At 40.8% G+C, this 13,653-nt stretch overlaps 1 protein-coding gene across 6 annotated transcripts in view; it reads left to right on the top strand.

The window, feature by feature from the left end:
* Nucleotides 1–13,653, top strand: part of PLXNB2 (plexin B2) — a 257,534-nt gene that overhangs the window by 133,481 nt on the left and 110,400 nt on the right. For all 6 annotated transcript variants that reach the window (XM_084516756.1, XM_084516753.1, XM_084516754.1 and 3 more), the window contains one exon: nt 9,328–9,396. In XM_084516756.1, coding sequence (XP_084372882.1) covers nt 9,395–9,396 — 2 coding nt within the window. In that variant the 5' untranslated portion in view covers nt 9,328–9,394. The remainder of the gene's footprint in view (nt 1–9,327; nt 9,397–13,653) is intronic.

The following is a 13,653-nucleotide window of genomic DNA, read 5'->3' on the forward strand; positions in this document are numbered from 1 at the left end:
CTGACAGAGCAGGGAGCAAGTTCTAACCGGGCAGGCAAGGCGCTACTGGACTTTTTACTTTCATGTTTGTTCTGTTAAGATGGGCACAGTAAGCAGATGCAGGAGGCCAGCTGGCCCGGTTTGCTGACATAAATAGGTGCGGATGATGGGAATCAAGGCAGGGGGTCTGGTTCCCAGCTCTGAAGGACTCCAGATCAGGAAGAGAGCTCACAGAGGAAACAGGGAGGGGGGCTCAAAAGTAGCTGGCGGATTCTCTGAGAGGCTCTGAAGATGGAGAAGAGCCCTTGTGCTTGATTTGAAGGAGGGCAGTGTTCTTGTAATGCTGATAATTAGGCAGCGTTGCCTTGTTCCTTCATTTTGATGGACAAATCAGACATCCCTGGTATTTAAACCTGGATTGCTCTCTTGCTTGCTTATCTGGCCAGCAAGAGGCTACTGTTGTATTAATGAGAACGTTCTGATTTCTACACATTTCTCGGTTGGAAAGATGAAATTTCCATCATGCTTCAAAGCAGGCTTTGTGGCAATTTCTTTTTTGTGTTCTTAGAAACAAACAAAAAATATAAAATTTTCAATGCAATGTGCTATTCCAGGGGAAAAAAAAAATGAAGTTAACAAGACATCTAAAACTTGACTGGTTCTTTTTAGTGGGGCTCTGGCAAGGCTCACCGTGCCGGGAATGCTCACAGTGTTTCAGATTCAGCTGCAGAGGAATTAGCATCCCAGGCTGGGGGAGTGGGAAGTGAACCCTGGGTGATCTTTACTTTCTTTCCTTTTTCTTTTTTTTTTTTTTCCTTGGCTCTACACTCAAATTAGCTATCTCTGTTCCTCCCGCACTTTCTTCTCTGTTCAATGTCTTGCAAACACATTTAAAGCAAAAACCTGCAGTGTTCAGGATACACTCTCTATCCTTTCAGGCTTTCCTTTTGGTTTCCACAACATCCTTTGCTGCTTTTTCCTTACATGACTTATTCTCTCTCATCCATGTCATGTTCCCCATTTAACAATCTTTTCTCCTTTTTACCTTCCTACATTTAACATTGTTTCCTCTCCCTCTTCGCACTCCCACTGCCATGCCTGATCATTTTTCCAATACGGCAGGCTGTGTTTTCTAATTTAGGGAGTAAACCTTCAAATTCTTGTGCAAGTCCTTCCACTGCCTGCATGATTAAGGGACTACAGGACTGGGCTGGAGTTTGTCAGATGTGTGGGGAAAGGTAAAAGGCTGCTAGTGGAGCCAATTTTAAAGCAGTCTTAATTACCTTGGTGGTTTGGATCGCTTTGGTTGACCATTAAAATGCATATTTCTAAGGCGAGGTGTGCACCAACGGTATTGTATAAGTAATAAAGAATTTAAAGAGCTTGATATAAAAGACTTTATAGAGGTAATATATTACTTCCAGTCGAGAGAAATAGAGGGCACTTTAAAATTAGTTTTACTAGCACCGTGTGTTTAAAAAAAAACCTTCTTTTTCCTTTTGTTTAACCTCCTTTGCAAGCCTGGGCTTGTTTGAGGCTCCCAGGATCCAATTTCATGTAGTATCCTATTTCAAATCCAGGCCAGAGCAGATCGATAGAAAATCAGTGCTCTCAGAAATAAAACTGCCTGTGGAATGCCTTCAGCTCCGTGAAGATGAAGGGGGGGATGTAATACCACAGACACTGATTTTCTTTTCTGAGATGGGAGGCTCTGAAGCGGTGGCTGTGGACGTTGCACAATTTACCTTGATTGAACAGTAATGATCATTGGGCAATTTGGGTGATTTTTTTTTTTGTGTGTGTGTGTGTTCAGTTTGCAGTTAACAGCTGTGTTTTGTGAGGGGGAGGCTGGGAGGGGAATTGTTGCTGAGGTTGTTTTAAGCCAAAGCAGCAGCTGTAGAATATTTTATAGTGGGAGCAGAGCTACCTGTAAGTCTGCACATAGCTCGAATACCAGAGATTTGTGGTAATTCTTGTCAGTGAGATATTTACTGGCGTTTTGAAATGATCAAGCTATTTCGGTACTTTGAAATCTGTAGGTGAATGAAAGCTAGTCTATTAACTGGCCTGTGTTTATACCAGTATTTACAGGCAGCACAAATACAGATGACAGTCTGCTTCATTTTCAGTACACTTCTCTGTGTGCCTCCTCTCTTCCATGGCCAGAGAGGAAAGAAAAAGAAAAAAGAAAAAAAAAAAAAAAGAAAAAAAAAAAAAAGAGAGAGAGAGAGATTTTTGGGTCATTGGGAACAGAAGAAAATGGCAATATCATTTTAGGACTTTGATGGAATAGGCATTGATCAATGCTTTGAGACAAGTAAAGGGAACACTGAACTTGTGAGCTTTGGGTGATTTTCAGTGCAGGAGTTATTGACTGTGCCAGCATTATGTTGAATTCCTGGAAAACTGACAGTAAACTTTGCTCTGCTGGAAAGTGGTGTTCACCTGCTCCAGGTGATGCTAGTGACCTGGGGAGCATCTCCCACTGGTGGCACAATGTCAGTGCCAGAGGCAAGGCTGCACAAACAGAGCCTTGGCCCCCTGTGCTGCCAGAGCAAGCAGGGAGCCTTTGGAGAGAAATTGTGTGCTCACACGCTGGAAACATTGCTGTCCAAAGCCAGCCAAGAAGGTAACAGCAAGCACAAAGAGTGTTTGAATTTATTTTACGATCTGTCCCTTGGGCAGTAAAGACTTGTTTGTTGTGGACCTTGAGCGTGCTGTCCCCTTCAAGGGCAGGTACACAGAAGTGTGTTTCAGCTGGGCAAGGCTAGCTAAATGCACTGCCTCTCAAAAGTGGAAGGGCAAGTGGCTCCTATCTTCAGCATGAGAGTGGGGGGTTGCATCAGTAGCCTCTTCCTATGTCAAACCATGTGAATTTACAAGAACATGTATGTGCGTACAGACACACAAGGTAATCGGGAAAGCAATCCTGGCCTTACGGAAACTCTCACATACTTCAGTGACCATAGGATTTCACCTTTGGCCTTTGGATTAGCTCATGTTTTGTAAACTGCTTGGTGATTAACCTTCAGCTAGAATATGAAGTCTGCAACAAGTGTTTACTTAATAGTTAGAGATTTGATTCCTGCTCCCAGGCAGCCGATATTGCTTGGCATGAGTTATAAATAAAAGATCTGTCTCCAGAATTTTCAGAGAGCCCATTCTGGTCTCCTGACAGATGCAGAGAAAGCAAAGTGCTCAAAGAAAAGACTAATGAGAAAACTGTTGGAAGTCTGTCTGTGGTCATCGTACGGACTGAGAAGGCCATGCTAAGCAGCTAACAAGAGAGTCTTTACTCTCTGTGCATGTTTATGCAGAGTATATCAGGAAAAAAAAAAAAAAGGCATTGATTAGTTTTCTACTAACTTCTAATTAATATTTTTTAAGCCAGAGGCCACAAATTAATAACCAGTTATTCTGTTACATAAAGAAGGTATTCACTTTAACATATTAGATTTCTAACTTGGGCACCCGCGATGCCTCTCAAGCCAACAGAAAGAAAAAGAAGCCCACTTTCCACTGCCTTCTGCAGAGCCTGCCTTTTCCCTTTGGCTGTCTTGAGTGTAGAGAAAATAGCAGATTTAGCAGGTGTAAACATCCTGTACCATGAGATAAGTTGATTCTCATGGGATTCATTTTGCAACGATTTGCCAAACAACATTGAAAAGTCATCGGCATAGACTGTATTGTTTATGATCTTGAATTTATCATCTTAACTCCATGGCATTCAAGTTGCAGATTAAGAACAAAACAAAACAAAACAAAAACACTCTAAAAGCATGGATATTTCTAATGCATATTGATCTGTCTATCACGTAGAAAAAATCTCATATTCTCTGGCTCACGTACAGTGTTGAGCTAGCCAGGGGCAGTGTAGGTATGTTTATACTTAACACAACCAGGAGTTCATCAGATATGCAAAGTTTCATTTTCATGATGAAAAAATATACAGCCATCACTGCATTAAAATCTGCCTCTCCTATTATTTACCAGTAACTAATAGAGTTGACATTACTGCATGATTTTTATATAGCATGTAATGCGTTACTGCGTCATAGCATGATTTTTGTGGTATCAGTTTGGGACAGCAAAGTTATTTACAACCAAAAAAAAAGCACAAGTGAGTTACAATGACTATCCCAAATAGGTACCAGTATTTGTTTTATATTACAGCTCACTGTCAGGCATCTTGTTTGTGTCTCATAGCTGTGGATGTTTCTAATGTAGTTTTTTGTGTCAAGGCTTAAAAGCTGTTCCTGTTCTTGGTAGGTGTATTTCTATTTTTGGTATCCTTATTCTTGTAAATTTACCAGGCTTTATATGCCATTTGAAGATGAGGAAGTGAAGTTTAAGAGTCTCTCAAATAGCTTTAGAGAAACTGAGGTTGCTTCTCTGTTGCTTTGCACTGGATGAAATCCTTATGCCAGGCTTCTTGGTGAGAACCGAGGTCTGATGGATCACCGTTATGTGCTGGCTCTATACTGGGCAGAGAGAGGGCTTGTTGCCTTACGTGAGCAACAAGGCAGGGTACAAGTTTGCCCAGTGTCAACTGTAAGGTTTGATAAATAACAATTTGAACAGGCTGGAAAAGTGTACCTCACCACTCCTTCACTGACACTTGTTTCAGTTCTTTGTCCTAAAATGTGAAATACTGGACCTCAACCGGTTCAAAGAGCACATTCTTGCTATTTGATCTTTGCAGTGAAATACTGTTGAAAGAGCAGGTAGGCTTTCTAGGCTGGTCAGAAGGGACAGCAGAGAAAGTGGCTAGTGCATTTAATTCCATAGTCAAGAAATCTCTGTGGAAAAGTCTATGAAGAGATAAGGTATTCAGTCACATTATACTGAAGTGAAGGATGTTCACAAAGGCTAATGGAGTACTAATTCTTGGTTTTCAGTATCGAGTTGTGCTGGTCTTTGTTCTTGTATCTGTAAAACTCAGACTTTGGTCAGAGACTTTTAACTTAAATTTTAAGAACATAAAACTCTAGCATATGTGCTTTTTCTTTTTTTCTTTTTCCTTTTTTCTTTTTTTTTTCTTCCCTGCAAACTGCAGGAAAAGAAAAATGAAAGGGCTTAGTGAAAGTGGTGGTTCTTTTGAGGTACATCCAGCAATATTAAACACTTCCATCATCATTTTAATATAATGCAAATTTTTGTACAGAGGAGATCAAGGTCTTTTCATAGCACATAAATTTCTGGACAAAAGGATATGGGTTTGACTGGAAACCAAAGCAAAAGAAAGAGTTTAAGCAGTATTAGATGTAAGTGTACTAAAGGTAGAGCTATGTCGAGCAGCTTCAAGAAAATGATACAAAGCCTGAGGTAGCCAATTGGAGGAGACAGGAAGGAAGTCAACGATAAAGCTTTGGAGCTTGTATGTTAGAAGTGAAACCGGTGTCTCTGAGGTCAAAGAGCTGTAAAGGGCAGAAAGGGAATGACCAAGAACAGCTTAAAACAGGGAGCTGAAGGTCAGCAAAGATGCAGAGTTGGCCAGGCATTGCAATGTAGTAGTTTGATAGAGAGTTAATTAGAAATGTAAATACACTGTAATGTTTGGGGTCTTAAGCTGACATTTAATACCAGCCTAAAATTTTTAATAGTAAATTCTCTGTCCTGTTTCCATATGGACATGATCTTGGTGTTGTAACACAGCATTCCTAGCACCAAAATGTGAGGATCCGTTTTCAAATTTAAGCTCAAAACAGAAATACTGGAAGTGTTATCCTACATGCTCAGAACTATCGAGTGCACCGTGCTTGTTAGCTAAACAGCCAAATAGAAGTCCTGTGGGTGTGTAAATGCCTGTATGAAAAGTATCTGCTCAATATGTTCCTCAGAGCTGATGCTCGAGGGAGTAAGGCCTGTGTCTGGGAACCGGATAGTACAACTTTCTATCCCTGACCCAGCATGTGCCCTTTCTAACAAACAGACAAAAATATGCCTCAAAGAAATGTGGTTTGTAATCTGTTTTTAGCCCTAGAAGCAAATAAACAAAAAACAGCACTTAATACATTTGTACTTTTAACAGCACTGGCTGTGGGCTCAGTAGGACGAGTGCTGCATTTGTTCTTTGCAGCCTTCAGAAGCCACCGTTCCTCCAGCAGCCACAGCACGGGAGCTTCACTCAACATTTAAGCACAGTCAATCAACCTGGGCTAACCATCTTTTTGAAATGATGGTACCTATAGACATTCACCCTACTTGCTGAGACACAGTTGCATAGTGAGCAAGAGGGCTCTTGCAGGAAAGGGAGATTGTTTGCAGCTGTGCTGAACAATCTTAACTGCATGACATGTCCATGATGTTCTTTGTCTTTTTTCCTAAAAAAGTCTTTAGATTTGAAAGGCAAAAATTATGTTGTGTGAAAAGGTGGAAGCTTTTAAGTGCATTCAGATTGGAATGGGGCAGGATAGAAATAAATGCAGTCTAATGGCAGTCATCTCCATACATGTCCCTCTGTGGGTCTTGGAGAAGAGAGGGAATCTCCTCCAAAAAGCAGTTCAGAAAAGCCAGATTCCTCATCCAGAAGGTGATCCATGGCAAGACCCTCTCTCTTGAGCCAGTAGAAAGAAAAGAAGCAAGGTGGGCAAGATGACCTCCAGAGGTCCCTTCCAACCTTAACCATTCTGTGAAGGTCAACCTTGTTAGACTGTGAAGTTAGCTTTGGTGAGTGTCCCCTCGCCCCACACTTGCTCCTGCTTCGTGCTCATGGTTGCTGTCAGCTTTAAAGAAAAGTTCACTATGTCATCTAAGTACTTTTGACTTTCAGTCAGCCTGCAAGAGCTTCCAGCTCTCAGGGTCTCTGATAGCAAAGTGTATTTTAGTTCCTGTAGTTCAAGCACTTGTTTTTGGCCAGCCAGCAGGCCAAACCCATGCCATGAAAGACGAATTCCTTGCAGCGTGTTCCGTGTAAGACACTGAAAAAGAGCTGTTGTGCTACGAGCAGGAGGTAAAAGGAAAAAACAAAACTAAACAAAACCAGAAAGCCTTGTGGCAGATGGTACAACCGGCGTCCATCTAAACCTAGCCAAAGCAGTGTGTCGTCTGGGAGCGAAGAAACCTGGAAAATCTGATGACTCAGTTTGAATAAGTAGGGAGACAGCGAGTAAGATTTCTGGCTCATGTCCCAAAACTATTATGAAAAAGGCTATGTTATATAGCACAGAAATCTGAGTACAGTTTGGTGGCATCCTTCTCTAGCACAGCTAGTTACCAACCGTAGACTAAAATGCCCAGGGTACACATGAGAACTGACACATACAGAATCTGATTGCTCTCTGCCAGTTCCTCGGCTGTGGCTGAACCTTGTTTTCCAATAAATAGAGTTTTGGTGTTATTAGCAGGGTGCATGCTCTTATTATTTGGAGTATCGCTGGCTGGACACAACCGTCAGAACTCACAGCACCCTATTCCTTTTCCAGACACAGCCGAATTCTCATTTCCAGGCACTTCAGTTGCAAGTGCAAAGATGAGCTGTGAACCAACTGTTCAAGAAATGCCTAAAACACCTCTCAGTAATGCTTGCAAAGGGTTTCTAAAGGAGAGAGATAACACAGACATAGAAAGAGAACTCAGCAGGGTGAAATCTTGTTTTCTTGCTTACTACCTCCACTTCCTTCCTTCTCAACTGTTGTTGAGAATATGATCTTTCACACCCCTAGCACTTCCTTTTACTTCTGTATTTCCGTTTCCTTTATGTGTTTAAGTTGCACCAGGTCTGTTTTTTCCTTTGTTAGTAAGACATGGAAAGTAATCTGCCCTTTCCCTTTGTCCTGAAGCCAAGACTCTTGTCTCTCTCATGGGCTGACAACTTTAACTTAGGCCTCACCTCCCATGCTGTCCCTGGGTTTCAGTTTAAGCCCATCTCTCCTTGTAGGTCATATCATCCAACTGTGGTCTAAACATCACACCCTGCTCTTCTCTGTCTCCGTCTTCCCTTCTTTATTAAAAAGGAGAAGTCCTGATCCAGAATGTCCTCTTCACCTTGATACTGTTTGATCTTCACCTCATGTTCCTGGTGGAAGATTCTTGCACCTTCTCTTCACGTCTGCCCCCTATCCTTATTCCACTCCCTTCCATTTTACATACCTTCCCCAACCTCTCTTCCTGTTTTGGATGCTCAGCCTCCCAGGGTGGAAAACACTCCTTCAAGTCACTTCTAATGAAATACACAAATATTGAAGCTAACAGCACACACCGTGGTTTTGCATCTCATGGTTTTCCTGAGCATCCTTGTGAGTGAGCAGGTTCCTCAGACAGCTTTTCCTCAGGACCTCACATAGTGCTGAGCAATTTGTATTGTCAGGAGCTCTAGGAGGAGATGAATGTACATAGTCATAAAGAATGTGTTACCACAGCAACTAGATATGGGGAATGCAAACAAGAAATTAAGTCCCATCGAATATTAACGAAGTAAACACGCTTCAGTACTGGGCAGCCTCAGGGCACGTGAAGAGGAAAATGAAAGTCCTGCTGAGCTTTATTTCTTACCTCCCCAGGGAGCCAGTGTTAGGCAAGTCTCAAAGTCAGCCTCGTCTGGCAGATGAGATGGCTTTGAAGATGAGGTGGTGGATTATGCTGTGTGTTCGGGTCGCTCTCCCCTGGGGACTGCCATTTGATGATCTTTTAGTGCATGTGTTGGCATTTGCCATGAACTGCTTAAGTGGGCATCATGTGCATTACAAAAATGAGCTGATAACTACCAGTATGTAAGAATCAGGTTGGGGCATTCAACACTCACTACATAGATTGATGGGGATATTTTATTGAGGACAGTTGTCATGTTCATATTCAAGCTGAACAGTCAAGATTAACACTTTCTTAATCACTTTTTGGCATATACAGTAATGTTAAATGATATCAGATGGTATTTTATCCTTCCCTAGAGGGACAGACACTGTTTCTCTTCCATTCTTAAATGTTTGATCGTGGGAGGTGCTGAGAGCTGCCATTGATAAGAGCATGTTCAAGCTCTCGCAAGAAGAGTGCCAAATCATACAATACCCCATCTGTAATGCCAGGCATTCTTGCTGGTAATATATCAGCTGAGCTCTCAGTTCTGTAGTAATTAGTTGTACATCTGTGAGCAACTGTCCCTCTGATTTATTATCTGAGCAGCTACTGAAATACAGAACATTGCCCCATTTAGCCTCGGGATTGGAAGTTATGGTGTGCTAAAATTGTGTTTAAAATGTAATAAAATTGACTATATTATAAACAAATTATAAGTTTATGGAACACTATAGATGATCTTAAATCAATATTTTAAAGTTCATAAATTTAAGGTGATTGAGCATAGCATAATGCATATGGATATAGTTTTAATCACTGCCTTCTTTTATTTAGTGAGAAGATTAAACGCTGTCCTGGAAAATAACTTGATTGTAGTAAAGAAGAAGTAGTGGAAAAGTGAATGTAAGTATTTCGCAGCATGTAAATGTCACTTATTTATGTTTGCAAACCAATGATATTGGTGCTTTTATAGATCATGCCAAATTGGCAATCTTATTTACCTAAAATATGACTAAACATTGTACTTTTGATATAATGAGAATGCTGGATCTGAATACTGTGCGTGTGTGTATGAGGTATAAAATGTCTAATAAGTATTTTTTAATATGGGTCTGTAGGCAGTGCAATACCTAAACATTATTAACATGGCCACATACAAAATTACTTGCATGCTCATGATCTGCTTGCAGGAAAAATGTCAACATGAAGTTGTCACTAAGTGCCCTTAAAAGGAAAAAAACAAAACAAAACAAAACAAAACAAACATAACCCTCTGGGTATATAAAACATACCCAGGGGGATCCTTAAGTTCTGTAACGCAGACATATTTTCCATTTCCAAAAGAATTTAGTCTAACTTGGAATAAAGCAGCCACTATACGGTATTTTTCTGTGTACTTGCCCCAAAGATGTGAGCTGATAGCAGAAGAAGATTGCACTGTGGATTGGCAATTCAATTTAGAATGAAATACAGCGGCTGCAAGTTCCAGGCTAAGTGCATCATTGCTCACTTGAGGTCACTTTTTCAAACCTGAAGTCAATAGTTCTCTAACAATAAGAGCTTTGGTTCATTTTCTAGACCCTTTTGAAACTGTTACTTTGCTGGTGAATACCCCATTATTTTTCTTAAAGTAATTGCTTTCCCTGGCTGTATTTCATAATAATGTGAGCTCCATAACTGTGTGTGTGCATATGTACGTACATATTTGTGTGTGAAGCAAAGGCCTATCTTTGCAAGTCATACCCCAGGAGGCTCTGAGTGGCTCTGGTGTGCAGAGTAGTGATAGTCATAAACTTTAAGCTGCCAGAGATTTGTTCCATTTTTTTCATAATACATTTTTTCCCACGGTCTCACCTTCCATTTCCCAGAGCTTGCCTGATGAGTTTGGAAGCAGTCAGCTAAGTCTTTCCAAATGCTGGATTACATACAGAAGTCATGACTTAGATGTCAAGTAGGATGGTGATCCTCTCTTAAAAGTCACGAGCTGGGGCACTTCTAATTTTAGGCTATGGCTGTTGGTAAACTTGTCTTCTAAAATTACTAACTGAACAAAATAGTACCAAAACAGTGAGCTACTACAGGAAAATAGTGAAATCTGTCTGTTTTATAGAGTTGTCTGCTGATATCGGACTTTCCAAAATGAGGGTCCCAAGATTTGACAACATCTTAGCTTAGTGCCTAAGCTAGAGATTTACAGACTAGACTGTACATTACTGGTAACTGGCCTAGCTTGAAAGCTGTATAAGATATAAAACTAAACCCTTAAAACCTTCCGGTGTGTATTGAACAAATCAAAACACACAATCAAAAATACCTTAATTTAGCTTCAGGGTCCTAGAAGCACATCTCTAGAGTGACCTTGTTATAGCCAGTGGTACTACTTGATCGGTTCCGTGTGTGTGTGATGAGTTTGTCCGTGTACAAGTTTTCTTAGAGTTACTCTCATATTATTTTTGCCAACTCAATCTTTGACTGTTTCTCCTGGGAAACTTCATTTATCTTCAGTTCCCTCAGAATTATGAAATAAGAAGAATATTGACTTCCTTTATTTGTGTCCTGTTTTTGTTTTTGTTTTTGTTTTTGTTTTTGTTTTTTTATGCTTGTTTAACAGGAGACAGCCATTTCACTATCAGTTGAATTCTAAAAATAACAGCCACGTTAAAATGCCATTTCATATATGTGTGTATATGAAAACAAATAAAATATGTGAAGTGGAGCTGTACTTTAGGAAGTTCAGTGGGAATAGACTATTGATAATGTGATTACAGTCTGGCCATGAAACTGTCAGAGAAATGAACACATCTGTGTGGTGGGTTGGATACTAGCACTTTGTCCTTGATGTGAAAATGGATACAATCTCCAGTAGATCTTATTTTTCTGATATTTTAATTTTGTGGTTGTGTAGACTGAGTTCCTAAATGAAAACCATCTTTTTGATCTGGCTTTTGCAACTATCAGACATGAAAAGTAAGGATCTATCCTTCTAAATATATCCACTGAATAATTTCCAAACATCACTTGGCCTCACGTTGGCTGGGATTTAGGGAGTGACATGAAATTAATAAGTATAGGCAGAGAGGAGAAAATACCTTTTCATATCTGCTTTTGGTCTGGTATCTCAGACGTGGCTATGGAGACATCCTCATATAAACAGTCACAGAGCCAGCAAGAGGGAATAAAATCACTTCCCAGGCACTGAGAAGAGCAGTGGCTCAACCTGCAGTCACTCACAACCTGAGGCAGAGCCCTCAAACCAGGAGATCCAGCACCTCCTCTTATGGTCATCCTCTTTGATACACAGTGCATCGAGATAATGAATAAAATGATTATTTTCAGTCAGAATTGGAGATGAAATCTTAAATTTGGGTTTGAAGTACATTAGTTTAGCTTAGGTTTAGTAGGATATCTGGCAGGATTTGGACTTCTGTTGCCCGTAAAGCCAGAAAGTGGAAAAAACTTTCAGAAAACTTCTCTTCCCCGTTCTTTTCCAACAACTTTCCAGACAGTTTTCATAGAGCTGAAAGCCAAAGCTGGGATAGTGGAGGAATCTGAGAAATGTTGGTTTGCTGTGTTTCCTCACCTGGGGAAGAGGAGAGTTTAGATGGGGAGAGTGATTTCTCTGTTTGTTTTTCTTCTTTTTCTAAGTGGTAGGGCAAGGCTGGGAAAAATGTAAGATGGTCTGGAGGAGATGATAAGCTGATAACTGTTCTGCATTATGCTGATGATACATCCTAATAACCTTGAGGCAGTGAATGCAAGTAGAAAGAAGGGGGGGTGCAAGTTAGGGAGCCAGGAGCAGGCACTGTCAAGTAGAACACAGTGCAAAGGGAAGTGGGGGAAGAACACCCAGCCCTAATTAGATGCCAAAATTAGGTTCTTGCTGTTCATCTTGTAATCTGAGATTCCCAGAATAAGTCTTTAACATAGCATGGGGAGTTTTGTTTCCTGTTCTTAACATTAGTTATGTAAAATGTGTGCACCAGCACCATAAATAGCCTGGTTCAAACACACTTTTGAAGGGTGAGGACCATGTCACACCACGTGCTCTCACTAAGCTCTACTTGCTGGCAGGCAGATTCCTTCTGAAAAGTTTATGGAGATGCTTTTTAGGCGTACTTGTATAGAAAGTAGTTGCTAAAAAGCAATGACCACCTCCAAAATGTCCACCTTAGTTTCAGGATCCAGCTGGGTATTGTAAAACTAATTGTTGTTTATAAGGACTTGGTTCTTATATCATGAACACTATAAATAATTACAGGCAGCCTTTGGATAGCATGGTAAATAAGGCACAGAGTCACACTGGATAATGAGGAGAAAAATAAATATTGAAGAGCTGCTGGTTCATTAAGTAATGTCTGTGTTATGCATGAAATGAGGCAGGGAAACAGTACAAAAAGTCTCATCATAGGGACCATCAGAAACAATTCACATAAGGAACTTCATTTCTAGTATTTTCTTGCTTTTAGAATTTAGCTTTTCAATGTTACAGAAATAATAAGACACTTATCAGTATCTTCCTAAGTTCTTCTACTTTCCTAAGTTCCTTTGAGTAGCAAACTTTGAGTGGCCATCAGTCAGGCTGAGCCCCCAGAGTCACCTGTGAGACCTGTCTTTAGATCTGTAGGACTGAAGCTGCTGAAGCGTCGTGTAACGTTTGTTCAGTATCTTCCATGCACCAGGTGAGGATGAGATGTGCATGTTGCAAAACACTCTGGCAGAAATTTTTCTGTTTTCACCCCAAAACCCAAGTCTCTAATTGGAGTTTGGGGGAAGTAGGCAGGAGTTATATCTATCTTCACACTTGTGCTTTCTGAGATCTCTTTCAGTACCTGTTGCCTGTCATTTGTTCTTTCCCTCTGTCATCTTTGTGTTGCCTGGCTGACAAAAAACTGCAGAGGATCAAGGAAAGAAGATCTCCCTGTGCTGCCACCGTGAGTAGCCTGTGACACCAGGTCAGGCTGTAACTACCAGTGGCAGCAATCACAGGGAAGCCCTGTGTAATGATCTCTCTGGGGTGTGCAGAGCAGCCTATTTGGAGACTTATGCTTCTACTTTCCCATATGCTATCAAGCACAATCTTTGAGTTCCCTCTAATACCAGTTCATATTCGCTGGGCTATGTAAAGGGTGAATATCACACCTTTGCTCCTAGATCTTTGCA

Source organism: Aythya ferina (assembly GCF_964211825.1).
Source record: "Aythya ferina genome assembly, chromosome: 1".
Taxonomy (NCBI): domain Eukaryota; kingdom Metazoa; phylum Chordata; class Aves; order Anseriformes; family Anatidae; genus Aythya; species Aythya ferina.